This window comes from Xiphophorus hellerii, chromosome 5 (genome assembly GCF_003331165.1).
Source record: "Xiphophorus hellerii strain 12219 chromosome 5, Xiphophorus_hellerii-4.1, whole genome shotgun sequence".
NCBI lineage: Eukaryota > Metazoa > Chordata > Actinopteri > Cyprinodontiformes > Poeciliidae > Xiphophorus > Xiphophorus hellerii.
Window position 1 is genome coordinate 20,991,199 of NC_045676.1, and position 17,852 is coordinate 21,009,050.

The following is a 17,852-nucleotide window of genomic DNA, read 5'->3' on the forward strand; positions in this document are numbered from 1 at the left end:
TTATATGACTGGAGTTTATATGTTTTATTATCTGGGCCTGAACACTGAACATTATTATGAAGGACACTATTATAACAAAGCTACCCCATTATAACAAAACTATCCCATTATAACAAAACTACCCCTTAAATCATCTAACCTGGGTATTCTCATTACTTCCATAAGTACAGGTTCATCTTAGATAAGGATCAGAAACATGATCAGCAATTTAAAAAAGAAATTCAGCACAACATAAAAAAGGTGGGGCATTTTTGAAAGAGGTCAAAAAAAAGATGGGTGTAACTTTTGAAAATTTTCAGTATGACAAACCCAAACAAACATTTACTGTCTTTTTTTTAGATTTGCTGCTAAGATTAGGCCTGATCAAAAGGAAAATGAAAACAATAGAATGCCCCTATAGGATATATTTATACAGTTTAGGAATCTGTAAGTACTAATTATAACCTGATTTAAACATGTTTTTTTTAGCCTCAGTGCAATTTACTGACTATTTGATATATATTTGACAGTTCATATGATTTGTATATGTTTATTATGTCAATCAATCAATCAAATTTAATTTGTATAGCACTGTTCAGCAACACGGCATTTCAAAGTGCTTACATCATAAAATCACAAAAATACAAAGTCATAGTAAAGTGTCTTTATAATACTCACCTAATTTTCCATGCGTACCTAATATCATTTGAAAGCAGCGTCAAAGACATCCATACATGTATCATTAAAACTCATCCATTTCTCCTTTAGATACAAGAATAAAAATAATTATGCTAGCCAAAATGCACTAGTGGTTGAGGTAGCACATACACAGCGGCGGTGGGTCACCCTGATCTGACCTCACAAATGCTAAACACAGTCCTACCTCTTGTGAAAATCCTTCTCAAAATAGCTGAAGCTCTAATAATTTCAAAGATGCGGCCTACTGCTTCATGTTACGGCCTATGCATTACAAATGGGATGCAGTTAAAATTAAAGTGTGTATGAAAGCAAGTGTCTCAATACCTTTGGTAATATAGTGCACCTTAAAACTCTTGTAAACCACAAAGAGAATAACGGCAAATAACATATCTATTGTTAAGTGGGTGTGTGAGTACTGATGCGAGAAAAGGAACAAAGAACAATGTAAGCTGGCAGCATGGAGTTGAACTGGGTCATCCAGTTATCTGAAGCAGAATGAAGATCTCGCCCTGTGATTAGAGTGTTTATTTGTGCGTGGCTTCATATGTGGCAGAGGGCTGCCCTGAGGCCAGACAGCCGCAGCAACTTCTGGAAAAACATAAAAGGATTGAGAGTGGGCGATGTTGGGGGATGCTCAACAGCTGCTGACTGCTCATGTTCTCACTCCTTCTCACCCAGATTTCTAATCTCTGTGTATCCCAAACTCCTTATTCCACGTTTTCTTGTGTACACACACACACACTCACCCACACACACCCACCTTAACACAAACACACAGTGTTCCCCCCAGCTCCCCTGTGCAGCAGGCAGCCTCATCAGTATTCAGCTAAAGCACCAAGAGTCAACCAGAGCTAGCAAACGCTACCCTGACAAGCAGAACAGCAAATACTTACACCCCCAAGGATTGCATTGCACACTCCCCCCAATCTCTTGCTTCGTTTTCTGTGTCTTTCTCCTTTCCTTTATTTTTGCCCCCCCTCTTGCAGCTCTTGGCGCTTTTCTTTCACCTTGCTTTACCTCGGCTCTCAGGTCTCTCTGACCTGCCTTTCCAAAAAGTCGATACGAGAGGCTGAGCGAAGGGGGCCGGACAGCAACCTGCACAGAAGCTCCATTCAGGCTTTTACTGCTCTGCCTCTCCAAGAAAGTCACAGCAAGCTGCTAAAAGATCCAAATCACTCTTCTTGTTCGTCTACTCTCTTTCACCATAGTCTTATGCCGAAGCCAAACCACCCATCTGTTAGTCTCAATGTATGCTTTGCATGCAGGCAGCAACAAACACCTCTGCCATATGAGAGCAAACTTAGCACAACAGGCAGTTCCTATAAACAAACTCCTAAGTAATCATTTTTGCTGTGACATGCGTCAAGGTAAACCCTGATCGATTGAATTACTTGGCTCCATCGGTAAAATTTCAGACCGATAAAATATAAAGAAGACAGCTCAAGGCACGGGGCTTTGCATCGTTTCACTGGACTAATTACACATTCAGTCATTATGCCGACAAACCAGAGAGAGGCCAGATATGTACAAGTGTAATTTTTATTTGTCTCCATTTTATTTATCTCATTGTTCTTAAAGCTTTTGTGTGCTTCTTCCAAACTGTTTCAATGAAATCTATGAGAGATTATTAAATTAGAAAAAGTTTTTAATGCAAAGAAGGGAATGCAATGAATAAAGAATTGTGTTTTTGAGAGAACATCCACATCTAAATGTTTATCATTAAAAAAAAAAAGAACTTAGAGAATCATTTTGTCACACTGCAGCAGAAGTATCAAACTATGGGGGGAAAAATAGAGAAGATCCAAAGAAATTCAAACTTTCCAAGGAGATTTTTCTGTTCAAGGAAAACAAGATGTATGTGAACTGTAGCATTTGTCGATCTTATTGAGAGATGTCTTTTAAAGGCTTTTCTAACTAAATAACTGCTGTGTAGTATGTTATTTTTATAGATCAAAATCTAAAAATTTAAAACAGCCTCTACCTGAAGAAGGCCACAGTCTTTGATCAAAGTTTTATTTAGATTTACAAAAGTTAAGAAATGTTGGTAGGTGAGTTCATTAGTTTCTGAGCCCATTACTAACATCATTATGTAATAAATGCATTGTGGTTCTTTTAAATGTGATTGCTTTTTTCTTCTCTGATGTTAACACATAAATTAGGTATGAAATTTGTACTGATTAGTCTATTTAGCTGTAAAACATTTCAATACACTTCATTCACTGCACACAAATACCTGCAAATCCTTGACACCCCCTCTAAAAATGTTTTTGTAATTACTTCTTTTAATAGTTCAAATACTAAATACACTATAATATGCATTAATGCACCCAGTGGAAATTGACATTGCATAGGACACTAAGCTAAAATCTACAGTCTTCCTTTTCTCCACTCTTGGGGGAACAGCCAATCAATACCAATGAAGGTCTTTCCTTTTAGAGCTGCTGTTCAGTGTTGTTTAATGTTGCCACAACATGTTAGTGAAAATACATTTTCACTTACTGATGAAAAACCTAGAAATTTACCTGCTTCATCACAGACCATGGGAGCTCAGGATTATAAGAGTATCAGAGAACTAAGAGCAGCATTCAAATTATGGTTCACATTAGAATATAATATATTCTTGGGAGGACAAGAATGTCCCCCTTCTCCAACTAACTACCGGGATTGTGGCAGGATTCTACAATTTGGTATTTTTATCAGTAGTTTCACTTAGTAGGAGTATAATTTGCTGATGTAAACACTCACACTGTCCCTGAGCAAAACAGACAAACAGGATTAAAAGCTCAAACAGGATGAATGAATCTGTGAAAGTCCTGTCACTAAAGATACTGCTATGTATTTTCTCATTTAACTTTCTCCTTTTGCAGAGAATCATTCTTGCTCCTTTCACCCTCTGATGTTTTTCCTCGGAGTCTGCAGACTCTCTGCTGTAAATCAAAGAAATTGCTGTAATGGTCGTAAAGCCTAGAACACAAACATAAACCTGAGGAAAAAAACGATTAGATTCAACCCTATGACTTTATTTAGCTCTGGATCTGGACTGAATTTACTACTGTACATGGTGGCATATTTTTGAACAACACCTGTTTATACATTTTAGTTCAGTTTTGTATTTTTAACCTGCTTTATGACTAGATTGCATCTATAAGACTTTTATCCATTTATTTTGGCTCTCTGTGACCTTGTGTTTTTGCTCATGCATTGATCAATTTTTATAGCTTTAGAACCGTCTTAGTATTGTTGTGTCTGGGTTATGTTTTCTGACTCTGGTCTTGTAGTATTTATGATACAGCAATATAGACGAGTCATGGTATTTTGCTATAAAGCAAAAAAAAAAATTTTTTTTAATATCTGAATATGTGAGAAGAATTAAACTCACTGTAAAATGCAGCAGGAAGTTGTAACTGGAAAAAATAAGTAAATAAAATTTGTCTATATTTGTTTATTGTTGCAGGATTATGAGGGAGTTTGGCGTCTTTTTCCCGGCGGTCATTAGGTGAGAGTTCAGGGTAGATTAGTCATACCTGCATACTTCCACTCTCACATGCACAACTTTATCTCAAATAGACACACATCATTTGTGACCTCTGGGTTTTTAACCATTTACAATTGTCCCCATTGCTTCAATTTAAAAAAAAAAAAAAAAGCACTACGTTGCCAAAAAGTATTGGGTCACAACTCCAAATGAATTAATTCAGTTGGTTGAACCAGATAACAGAAAGGCTAATTGGAACAGCTCCTATTACATACCATACATTTATTTTTAGGTACGCTGGTCCTCAAGACACACTGCCTGGCATGGTCTAGATGTTTTCCTGCATCAGCACACCTGATTTCAATTGACATCTGATTAACAGGGGTTCACTGAACTGCAATCATCTGAATCAGGTGTGTTAAAACAGGGAAACATCTAAAACATGCAGGGTAATGAGTCTTGAGTTAGGGTTGGGAAACGCTGCTCTATGGAAAAGATCCAGTGCCTGAATTAAAAAAAAAATCCCTATAGCTGGCAGTCATTTTTTTTGGTTTGACGTATGGAAACCGCGAAATCTGTCTTCCTTTCATCTCTTGCTTTTACCTGGAACATTTTAAAGAACGTTTACATTGCAGACCGGACAGTGGGTGGTAGAGGGGTTTGCTACTGCTTTATTTTCTGCATATGAGGAGGAAATCACACAAAGAGGTGATTGATTCTGCAATGCCACCCAGATTTACTAAACAAATGAGACAGTCAGTTCACTTAAGTGGGTCTAAAACTTTCCCAAAGCATGATGTGGACTCGCCATTTGGAAGACGACCAACAAAAGCAGTTCAACTCAATTCAGTTCATTTGCATCGCCTCACATCTAGGGCTACCACTAATGACTGCTTTATACGAGCTCTTCTGTGGACAAATGATGAATTAACTGATTGATCTAACCACTTGATTTTCCTTCTTTTCTCAAACAGAAGTTTGAAAGTTTCTCATTTCTGAGTAAAAACAGAGCAAGAAATTAAGTTGTAGGTACATTTTGTTTCATTTTTGTAACAAATGTGAAGAAGTATGAGTTCTTTTATAGCACTATCTGAAAATGCCTCGACTTGAATCCTTTGCTTTCGAACTGCTACAGCAGACAGACCGCCTGTCTATCTTCATAGAGTCTATTAAGTAGATTTCTCAGCCAAAAATGTGTCTTTTTTCAAATGGTCATGCTTTATGGTTGTGCTCCTGTGAGGAGCATCCAAACCATTAGTTTATCATCTGTTGTTTGCACAGAACCAGCCAATGAGTGAAGCCGACCGCGACGGATGTATGAAATGACAGGCACGCATTCCTGCAGCCTGCTACAGTAGGAAGGAGAGGAAAATATTTGTTATTTTTGTTAAACAAAGGTAAAGTGATAAAAAACAATTATAATTCAATAAAAATGATGTATTCACTAAGAGTTTTAATGTTAATGATATTACAGTCAGCTTAATCAGTCATAACAGTTAGTCACAACAGTCCTAATCAAATCACACCAAATGTATACTTTTAATGAAAACAAGAGGGTCCAGCTCCAATTTGATTACCACCCTTCAATTCATTTCAGGCAGAACTGCAATATTCACCTTCAGACTAATAGCACAAAGTCAAAATCTAGCCAATTAAAATGCCATTTCAAACAATCTGATTAAAGAAATCACAAAATGCCAGTTTCAGTTGAAAAAAACCCAGCAATTTGCTGTTTGAAGAAAATTCAAAAAACTTGATTTTGTTTTAATCCCTCACCATGTGCAAGAACTGAACAACAGTGGAGAGGAACATGTCCCCTCTGACAGGAAGTGATGTCAAGCAGAACCAAGATCATGATCAGGCTTGACCAGCGAGTCAAGGAGATGAGAGGATAAGAAGAAAGCACAACCACAGACCCGACCGGATGTGATGAATATGTTTTGTACAATTTTTAGATCGACCGTCCCTGACCGCTGACCAGTTGTTTGTAAACTCAAAAAAATTGAATTTTTTTCTAATGACTACTGTACCAAGTGCAACCACATCCAGTTGGCACGTCACTTGTCAATGAGGAAGTTGTTCCTGAGGGAGGAAGACTCAAAGTTAGCCAGTATCAATAAGGTGAAGTAAGAATGAATTACACACAGAGATGTGAGAGGTGTTTCATAAATTAAAGAAAAAAAGCTTTTCTATGACAAGTCCATACAGGTCTGCTGTTCATTTAGGCCAGGGGTCTCAAACTCCAGTCCTCAAGGGCTGCAGTCCTGCAGTTTTTAGATGTGCCACAGGTACAAAACACTGGAAGGAAATGATTTAATCACCTCCTCCTTGTGTAGATCAGTTTTCCAGAGCCTTAATGACCTAATTATTCTGTTCAGGTGTGGTGCAGCATCTAAAAGTTGCAGGACAGCGGCCCTCGAGGACTGGAGTTTGAGACCCCTGACACTCTATTATGCTAAAACCCTGCTTCACAGTGACACCTCCTTCACACACAATGTTAACTATGTTCCTTATAAAATTAAGAATTTACTGGAACTGTTATTCTCAATAAGAAAAAAAAACTGAACTTACCTAAGATTGGTATCGGGTAAAAACTTTACCAAAACGAGATTAGTGCATCACAATTAGCTTCTGTTTGGAAAAGTTTTTTTGAAAAAGGAAAACCAAACTAATAAAAACAAAATTACACCAAATGGCAAGTACATCAAATTGACATACAGCCTTTTGTTCTTTTTATTTCAACCACATACAATGTGTTAACAGCACTCTGAAATTCATTCATTCCTACTAATAATAGACCAGGCTGGCTTTCTGCGGTATGACCTACATAGCCTCATTATCGCAGAGATAAATTGATGGTGTCATATTGTGTTACAAAATGAAAGGCTTTAGCCAGGCCTCCCAGTTGCTTATTGAAGTTATCCATTGTTATCCTATTTCCATGATATGTGATCTTATGAGGCGATGCACCAGGAGAAACACGGAAGGCCATTTATGTGCTGCACAATGTGGTTTCCAAAGCTAATAAAGGTGCATCTGGTTTCTGAGAAGACAAAGAACTGGACAAACACAAGCTGCAGGTGTGTAATAGCAGCAATTACAAGAGTGGTTGTAGTGAAATAAATGCTGAAGAGCTACATGCTTGTGTATCGGTAAATGCACACGCATGTTTACCCTCTCAAGCGCACACATTTTTATGAAAACCAACCTGCAGCTGTGATCGTTTAGGTTCCCCTGAAGCGAGGCCGCAGCCCTCACCAGGCCCATCCGCGTGAAGGAGTGGTAATACGTGAGCAGCGTGTCCGACAGGCTGGCGACGCCATCTGGCTCGTCGTAAACATTCTCCCAGTACGAGTTCAGTCCCAGCGTCCCCTGAGGAAACGGTCCAAACAGGTAGGCGTCCAGCTGGTTCACTATCTCCTGGTTCACGCTGGCCTCAAACTTCCTGGCAAAGAAGGTGGGCCGCACCGTTTGCTGCAGGAACGCAGAGCGAGGCGGGAGGCGAGCAGAGGAGCGAAGCAGGGACAGAGGAGATAAAGAGAAGAAAAAAAAGAGGAGAAGATTATTAAACGGTGGTGTGCCAGGATGTGAGGGGAACGAAATGTGATGTGTGAGATATGTGTGGAAGTGATAGGTGGGCAGAGAAGAGAGAAAAAGAAAATGCTGATAAGAGGTTGAGTAGGGGGGCGGCTGAAGGCAGCAGACCGAAAACGGGGAAATCGTTTTCTTAGAGATTTGTGAATGAATTAGAATCTGTATTAAATCAAAATTGCCCTCTATTTGGTCTCACTTTTCAATCTGCAAATACATTTGTGTTAAAGGCTCCCAATGGTAATGTGTCAGTATTACCAAAATGGCTACAAGAGGAACTGAAAAAGCTTAGGGTGTTTAATGCTTTCACAAAATACATAGATATTAAAAAATGAAAAGTTAAATAATATATAAACTTTAAATCAGGAATTTATATTGTGCCTTATCCCAAAACAGGTTTGTTTTGCTTTCATCAATGATTGCATCCAGTTCTTTCAATATTTACTTACAGTAGTTTAGTATAAGACTGTTTTGCATTTTCTAAAGCCAGTTTTAATCTGGGTTTTGGATTTTTGTCCCATCAGTCTAACCTAAACTGAAATATAGAGGATATTTCAAAACCTAAGAGCTTTATAGCAAAAGCCACACATGGTAGTGGTAGTATCATACTGAGGGTCAGTTTCACTGCCTGCCTATGGCACTAATGCATTGCAGTCGCGCTGCCAATTGTCAAAGGCATATTTACTCAGATATTAGGGACGGTGTATGAATATATCGGAGCCTGGAGACAATATCCACATACAAACATTTAAACCCTCACCACCCAGTTGCTATTTTAAAAATCACTGAAGTTCTCTTTCAACATTCGTTTCGGTATCTCACTATGTGATGTGGCGACTCCCGTATTGCCAGATAAGCTTACTCGAAGACCAAAAGATGCATCCTGCAGTTATCTAAGTGTGGATCCCACGCCCAGAACTGTGTGAGCCAGAGTTGGTGCCGTGACATCCAGTCTATAGAACCTGGTGAAGGTGTGAGGAGTTGCCCAGCTGGCAGCATCACATACATCCTCAAAAGGTATACCCTGAAACAGTGCCCAGGATGAGGCCATGCCACGAGCCATGCCATTCCGTAGATCCGCAGATCTACGGAATGAGCTCGTAGATCTGCAGGGGGTGCAAGGCCTTTACTCTGATAGGCCATAGCAATAGCTCCGACTATCCAATGGGAAAGGCGTTGCTTTGTTAGAGGTTTCCCTTTATGTGGTGAAGCCCAGGACACAAACAGCTGCTCAGATTTGCGAAAACCAGCTGTTTTCTCCACGTAGATCCGAAGCGCTCGCACAGGGCAGAGCGTATGCAGTCGTTCATGCTCCTGAGAGGAGAATGGTGGAGGGCAGAAAGCCATCAACTCCAAAGGGCGGCATGGCAAGGCCGGGTAAAAACCTTTGGTATATAAGCCGGATTGGGTTTCAGTAAAACCTTATGATTCCGCTCAGTAAACCGCATGCAGGAGGGGTTTACTGAAAAAGTTTGAATGTCGCTCACACATTTGGCAGAAACCAATGCGACTAACAAGGCTGTTACAAATCTCTTAATTGTAATTTAAAATAGGTAGGGAAGAAAAAAAATTCTTATTTCCCAGCTATCTGCATTTAAATGTGGGCAGAGTTGGAAAGTATGATTCAACAGAAACTTCCGACTAACATGCCCCCATTTTATCTGTCTCAGTCTGGTCTTTGCCTCCAATTCATCCACATCTTTTTCCACTTCTTTGTCCATGCCACGTCGTTTATTCTGTGGTTGATGATGCGTCATGAAATTCGCCTCCTCCACAGCTTGGCTTAGACTCAAAGACATCTAACGTTAGTCCCAGACATCAAAACTATTTATCTTGCAGTACCAAACACGTTGGTGTTACCTGCAAAGAAAAAAAAAAACCCTTAACCGATAAAAGAGGAGACCTAATGAGGTGGTTGCTCATTTTCTTGGAATTCAGTTTTTTTTTCTCATGTAGCAGTAAGTGTGGGATGATGTACGGCAAGCCGGAGGTGTTAAATTAAACATAGATATGCTTCCAGAGTGAGGGGCCCCCGGCTCACATTCTGTGGAGTCGTTTGAAAGAACTGATTTGTTTTTTCTGAAACATGCTAAAGTATATCTTAGTAAATTAGAATAACATAAAAACGTTCTTTATTTTAATGATGCAGTTCAAATTCATGTATTATACAAATTAAATACACAGAGTCTGACACAATGCATGTGTTTGTTTCTGCTAATCTTTATGATTGTGGGTTACTGCTAATAAAAAACAAACTTCAATTTATCAAAAAGAAACATCAACTACATAATAAAAAAATCACAAAACAAAAATGTTATATTTTGACTTTTTTTTTTTTGGCTTACACGATCTTGAGAAAATTGACTTGGCAGTTGTCCATCACTCCTTGTCACCCGTCACAACCAGGGTGAGTCAATAAAAGGTCATTGCTAAAGAAGCTGACTGTTTCTCGAGTATATTAGTAGTAAGTCGAGTAGAAGAAAAGCGTGAGGTAGAACTTTTCTGTTTCCGGTAAATGTGATATTTATATTAGGATCGCTTTTAACACATGAACATACTGCTTCAAAGTATGTCTGTGTACATTATGTGCGCTCAACACTTGGTTGAGACTCATTTTGCATGAATTACTACAAAACGCAGCATGCTGTGGAGGCAATCAGTCTGTTGTTCTGCTGAGGTGTTCAGAAAGCCTATAGAGCTTTAAAAGCAGCTTTTAGCTCGTCTGTGTTTTTGGATCCGGTGTCTCTCATCTTCCTCTAAACAATAGTTCATAATTTTTCTCCGAGGTTTAAATCAGGACAGTTTGCTGGCCAATCAGTCACTATGGTCATTAAAGCAGGTATTCTTGATGGGAAGTGAAATCAGCTTTTCCATAAATCTTGAAAAGCAATAAGAGTGTTGCACCCTGGAAATAGTTAATTTAGATTATAATTTTTTAAAAGTTATGGATAAAACACTACATTAATTTACATAATGTATTTTATTTGCAAATTATATGCAGATACACAGACAGGCAGGTAGACGGATTTTATTGTAGATTATGCAATTTTATTGTTTAAAACATTATGTCTAGTTATTTTTGTTCAGGCGCATAAGTTTTACAGAATTTGAGGTATGTGCTATGTCACTGATAGAATCAAAAGTAGAAAAAGAAACTGTAATGTGACTGTCAGTGCATCCATGGGTATAACATATAACATTTCTGTGAAAAACAAAATTCTGAAGGTTTTATGTAATATTTACATTTTCTGAAAAACTGAATTTGGATTTCCATTAGCTGTAAGTCACACGCATTAAAGTTAACAGAAATAAACCATTTAAATATGTCACTCTCTGTGTAATTTTTCCCAGAGATAACAGGGAAAAACCACAAATAATAACAAAAAGATCTCAAACTCTCTCAAGTTCCCCAAGATAATTAACTTTAAATTGACTTTATTTGAGACTTTTCCCTGTCTAAATTGTTACTTAATTGATATAATATTGTTCAAAAGATATTTCTTGTTAGCATTGCTTAATTTCATGCGTTTTCTTTTAGTCCATCTTTCTCCACTGTGTTGGCCAGGACTTTGGTTCAGCTTGCAAGGTTTTGAATGCAGTTCATGTATAAATTAACATCATTACTAAAATAATTTATAAGAGCATCAGTTAGTCCTCTCACAGGGCTGCTTTGTTTCCAGGGTCAGACCTCACTGACACCATGCTGAATGCCAAGCGGACCCTGCAGCAGCGCCAAGGAGCTCAGGGCAATGTTTTGGCACCGATCTGCCAGAGACAGAAGCGAGACAACCGGGTTTGGCAAAGGGAGAGTGGAGGTCAGTGTGATGGCTGGTATTTGGAGAGCATTGCACATGAAGTGACTCACCACATGAAGGATATGAGTAAAAATGAAGCTAAGCTGAGGCAGACGGTTTATGGTTACTTTGTTCTTTTCTGTTTTAAGAGCCGTCTGAAAGTCAAATAGTGAAACAAAGTTACTTTATTTGTGATAAGCTGGCCAAATCCCCTTTCTCTCTCTCAATACCAAAGGCAAACAGGACCTAATTACTGTCGCTGCTGCTTTTCTCTCCTCTATCAGGGTCATCCTAATGGAGATGTGATTTTGCACATATTGACAGTGAATGCTGTGGGACGCCGAGCGTGAGAGGACTGGTTCGTTTTATTACGATTGACTGCTGTTGATTTTCTACTAAATGCTGCACTCATGCGTTAAAAGGAGACATTATTTATGTTGATTTTAGTTTTTAAAACCGGCCCTCAGGACTATATCTGATATGTATGTTGGTAATTATTTGTGCGACCTTTGTTTTACCAAAACAACCTTTCTAAACTTTTGTAGTTTAGGAGAAGAGTAAAAGAAATAGGGGAATCCTTTTGTTCAACATCAGCATTAAGATAAAAAAAATTGCTTTTAGTTACATTGTTATGAAGTTTGTTCCAATTAGATTACTTATTTTATTGCTTGTTTGTTACACTTGAGTGTTTCAGATCACGTAGTTTGATTAGAGAAACAAAGCAGAGAGTCATAAATATAGAAAGCAATTTTCAAAATTAACTTATAAAAGTTATCCAAACTAACTAGCCTGATGTCAAAAAGAAACTGCCTCTTCAACCTGATGACTAAAGAATGAAGAGGTTTTTTTGCATCAATTTGGAAGAATTTTGTCTCACTTGCAGAATTAGTTTTATGTAGGGCTGTTTCCAATCAATCGATTTGATTGATTTATCAAATTTTCTGTCTTGTAAAGATGTAATTTTCAAAACATTTGGATGTTTTTGTTTTTTTTTTACAAATGCACTTCTAGGGTTTCCATAGTTCAGACTGATGTTATCCAACCCAACAACTAGCAGCTTGTGTGACAACCATGTTTTACAGCTTAAAGAAGGAATGGTTGAAATAAAAGCCAGTTTTCAAAATATATTTTCTCATTCTATATTTTTTTAACAGAAAACAGTGAAGAAAAAATTTATTAAAATCAGAAACTGCATGTGGAATAAAAACAAATCCGAGATTTACTATCGGATTTTACTATCAGTTTTACATCAGTTTTATCTGATGTAAAACTGAGCCCAGCCTCAATTTTACATCAGATACAGAACTTTAAGAAAGTTTCACTGATGTCTCGTCATACCAAATAATATTTTCCAAAAGCTGTTGGAGATCATCAAGATGTTTTCTAACAGATGTGCAATTTTGAGTTATTTTTGATCAGGTGGGGTTTTTTGCCTTGAAACTCTCCTATGGAGGTCATGTTGCCTAATCTGTTCCCCGTTGTTCAGTTATAAACACTGACCTCAACTAAGGCAAGTGAGAGCTGCTTTAAATGTTGTTCATTCAGGTTAAGTTCAACCAAGTTTGTCTGATGTCAAAATTTGTTTTATCTGCAAAAAAAAACAGAAGTTGGTGCACACTGTTTCTTTACACTATTTTTGAATGTTTTGTCTTTTACTAATAATAACCCTACAAAACTGATGTTATCAGGAAGAAGGAAAAATATGCATCTGTCACCAAGACACCAGTTATTATGAATTTTGACTTCAAGGTGTTGCTGTTGACCAATCAGAACAGCCGGCGTGTTGCGTTTACCTGGAAGCGGTGAAAGTCTGAAGGCTTGAAGTCATTGGGCGAGCATCCACACCAGTCCACGATGTGCTTGTACTGACATTTGCAGCCCAGTTTACGGTTCCAGTTGGTGATGCGCAGGTTGTTGTCCACCATGCTCTCGCAGTGGGCGCTGTTCTCCAGCACAGTGTGGAAGAACGACTGGGAAATGAGGGGCAAAAATAGGCGGCGAGATAAGGAGGGAAAAATAAAAGAGATGGAAAATTAGAAAACTGTGCGCCTGTTGTTTTTTCACATAATCCACTTGACAAGAGGAAATAAGATTGGGAGCAGGAAAAAAATGGATTTACTACAGCTCTTGATAAACATTCAATTTCCCTGCAGAGGTTTATGTTGTTTCCCCCCAACCTGAGTTAATGGCTGCTAGGTTAGGATCTTAAGTCTTGCCTTCACTCTCAGACTCAGTGTCCGCCTTTGAGTCATCTCACATTAACAAAAGGAGAACAGTGTGACTGTTGTTTGTTAAATGATGCAGCGCAAATACAAAGCAGGGCCTGCAAGTTAGAGAGTAAAAAAAAAAAAGATGTGACCTTGTCTGTGTTTGTGTGCTGGCCTGTGTTACCTCAGCAGGCAGCAGCGTGTACGTGTAGAATCGCTTCATGTTGGTGACCAGATCGTCCTTGGAGTTGATCACATATTCCACAAACATGCGGTTGAGGAGGAACCAGTCAGAGCCGCCGTCCACAGAGATGCCTTCTGGGATTTTTCGGTCACCCAGCCTCCACATGTGAGTGTCACACTCATAGAAGAGACGATCTAGACCCTGCTTACGGATGAACCTAATAGAGACGAACAGGACGGTCACACAGCTGACTACTGGACAAAAATCTTCTTTCATGAGATAAAGATTGTAGAAAAAGTACAAAAATGTATCTAAGATTTTTTTTTCTTGGCAGTTATTCTTAGAAAATGGTTTCACATTTGTGAGAAAAATATGGGTTGAGTCTATGTGATGGCTACCAATCCTAAACAGTGCCTCTTTAGGCTCCGTTCACACAGAAGGCAAATGCGACCCAAATCTGTGGTTTTCCCCAAAATGCAACTTATATCCAGCTTTTTCAACGCTGTCTGAACACACCAATCTTTTCACCCCCCAAAAAATCCGATCTGTGTCACTTCCATGTGTGCTACTGATTCGGATACATATCCAATTGTTTTCAAAGCGTCTGTTGTCTTAACTGTCACGCTGCATTTAATCTGACTTTTATGTCATCGATGTGAGACGTGTCATAATTCGGCACCAGACAAAGCCACATGTGGTAAGTCGGGATGTAAACAATGTCTGAAAATTACAATTGTGAACTTATGAAAGAAGTGCGTCACTGAAGCGCATCACAATCAGACCACTGCTGGGTCTGACTACACATCCAAACCGATTTCTCTACAGAAGTTGCAGTCAATGTTCCACAAAAAGCCATCGCTATTAGTTATGCTTTCTTATTAGCGTTCTTCATGTTGTTATGATTTTGTGGCATTGTTGGCTATAAACATCAAAATCGTTCAATAAACTCCTCCATCCATTATGACTTCTGTAAACAATGCTTGCTGAATGACATCAGTGTTTTTCTTCTGCGCATGTGGGTCACTTTGGGGACGTAAACCGGTCACACAGAAATCTCATTTCGGTCGAGCTTAATTAGTAGTATAAATAAAAAAACAAAAAATAAGATCAGAATTGTGCACCAAGAACTGCTATGTGAATTTTATTCTCTATTCCCTAATGATTATCTTTACTATAGGTTACACCTTTGAGACAACATTTCCATCCTTGTTCCAAACCCAATATGAAACCTAATTCCCCATCTATTTTGGAGACACTCCTCTCTGTAAAGATACAAAAAATGTGAGCAAACGGCACAAAAAATTCACGCAGAAATACTGCACAGAGAGCTGGGCAGCTACAACTTCTCACTAAATATTTCACTACACCCGCTGCAGTAACAGTGACAGCCTACAGACACAGCAGGTGGTGTTACTCCTGCGAACAGATCAAGTGTTGGATGCGGGGAGTCAAATTTAGGTCAGGCAGGTCAGACTGCTCCCTCTGCTATCTGAATGGTGATGTGTTGAACCGGTGCCACACGCTCAGACATTAATCTTTGTAGTAAAGAGGTTAGAAGCGATTAATGCAATCGTTGAGATGTTTGATTTTATTAGTCGTGCGCGTATTTTAATAAACAAGAAGCTCCTCTGTCAGAGAGAATCACGTGATCAGACACAGCGGCCACAATCACAAAAAGGTACCGCTGAGTCACACTGACTCATGCGTGCTTGCGGGACATTTGTTCCCTCTGCTTTGGGTCTTTCTGCCCACGGTGCTGAGCGATGAGTGGCCGACCACGAGGGCGCGACCGGGCAGAGAGAGGGGTGGCGTCAGCACCGAGCGGCGCTCTGGCAGCAACCTCTCCTCACCAAGAAGGTTAATTAATGGAGCCCACAGATGGGGGCTAATTGTGTTATGATTCTCTGTCCACGTTGTGTTGGCACACGAGCTGCAAGTGTGGGTGCGAGTGTGGAAAAGAGACAGAAGGAAGGAGAGGGCTGCTAGAAGTGAGGTTAAAAAGGAAGATTCAAAATGTACACCTTACCTGGCATTGTCCCGGCCGTGGGACTTAATGAAATTCAGGTCTCTGTACTTGGACAGGAACGCCACCAGCTGGTTATTGTTCCTGAAATAAAAAGAGAATGACTTACTCTTGACTGGGAACATATGGTGGGCGCTGTATAATGGAGGGAAATTGATTCTCCAGCACAAATTATAGGTTTAATGACTTTTTGGAGGACAGTTACGCAAATGGGTTCATCTGTTACAGTCTGGTTGTAAAAGACGCCTTAAAAAATATATAAATTATGCTGCATTTCTAATTAGCAAACGCCTGAGAACAACACAGAGAGAACAAAGTGTAACAAACGGAGAGTTGAGACTGAGAACTCAAGATGCTTTGTGAGACATGCGCCTGCCGTGACTTTGACTCATGTTTGTCCGAGTTTTGAACTAATTCAGGTTTTAAGTCGACTCTGTAAGTGCTGGAACATCCGCTGCACCAAAGAGAGAAAGCGATGCTGTTGGCTAAAAATAAATGAGAAGTTTACAAACATTTATCAGTGGTACAGAGCCATTAATCTTTGGCCTTCAATAATATATTCACTCCCTCAAAGCTCTAAACAAGTGTGTTATGGTTTGTGGATTGGTAGGATGAAAGTGCGTGCCTGAGGTAGGCAGAATCATATTAACAGTGATTTATAGAGGAAAAAGTGTATTACAATCTAAAGATTGGTAAACTGGCACAAAGTGGGCAAAATCATGTAAATGTGTGTTTCTCTACCTGGAACTCAGGGATCACTGTCTGCATGTTTTAGGTGTATAACGGCTGTTAAATACCTGACTTAAATAAATGTCTGATTGACAGAATGCTAAGGACGCAATGCGACCAAATGAATCAGATGTGCTGGAGCTGAGATGCATCTAAAACATGAGATATGAGACAAACTGTAAACCGTAACTGGATTGTTACTGATAAACACAAGGAGACAACTTACGACAAAAGACCTCCATACACATACCTGAGCCTGTATGTATAATTTTGACTCAGTTAATGAATATCCACAAAAAATATTTTCTGCACCCAGTTTTTTGCTGCATAATTGTTTGAATCGGGGCAAAGAATGAATTACAGTAAGCATTTATCAGGGAGAAGGTTGACTGATTAAGTCATCCAGGTGAGGGAAGGGAGTGATAACCCCGTTTTTCAAAACTCCTCAAAAATCACAGAGGAAAAAAAAAAAACAGGCCTTGCTACTTCTGTTTCACAGCATCTTGGAAATGTGAGTGATGGGGTCCTTCATGGGTCCTTGTGTTTAAGCTCTTATTGCTGCTTTAAAACAGGGAGAAAGAGATGATGTATGTTCTGCCATCGTTCATAAATTTGTCTTAAGCTGGTGTCAGGCAGATCGGATGTGTCTTCTGAGGGATAAATTCATTAAAAATAATGACTAAGGACGGAAATCTTTTTAAAATTCAAATCTGGCATGCTCTAGCTCCGCGCGGTGTTGCTGCTAAAGGAGAATTGACCAGCCACGTGCTCCTAATATCCGCGTGTCGGCACCGTTAAACAATGAAATAGATGTTTCCTTTCTAACTTTAAATCCATTCCCAGCTTCCTTTTCACATTAAAGTTTACAACCCTCCACATTACAGCAATATAAACTCATTTGGAGTTGCAGCTGGCTTCTGTGAGTGTTTGTAATGCCACAAAACCAAACTTATAAATCTCCTGTCTTAAGTGAGCACAGAAATATCCCCCCTTATGTCGACAACAATAGCTTTTTACATTCCAAACTGCACATACAGCAAGCAGAGGACTCGACTGGCAGGAACAGCTCAAACATTCCTAAGCAAAAAAGGGGTGGGGGGAAGATTTGACATTTTATACAGGAATATTTGAGGTTTTAAAGGGGATCACTGAAGGACTTCAAGTCACACAT

The 17,852-nt window shown here is 39.1% G+C and overlaps 1 protein-coding gene across 1 annotated transcript in view; it reads right to left on the reverse strand.

Annotated features, from left to right (window-relative positions):
* Positions 1-17,852, reverse strand: part of LOC116720185 (xylosyltransferase 1-like) — a 108,660-nt gene that overhangs the window by 24,216 nt on the left and 66,592 nt on the right. Inside the window, exons 5-8 of the mRNA XM_032563311.1 lie at positions 15,956-16,036; positions 13,930-14,146; positions 13,332-13,508; positions 7,362-7,627 (exon numbers count right to left, since the gene is read on the reverse strand). Coding sequence (XP_032419202.1) covers positions 7,362-7,627; positions 13,332-13,508; positions 13,930-14,146; positions 15,956-16,036 — 741 coding nt within the window. The remainder of the gene's footprint in view (positions 1-7,361; positions 7,628-13,331; positions 13,509-13,929; positions 14,147-15,955; positions 16,037-17,852) is intronic.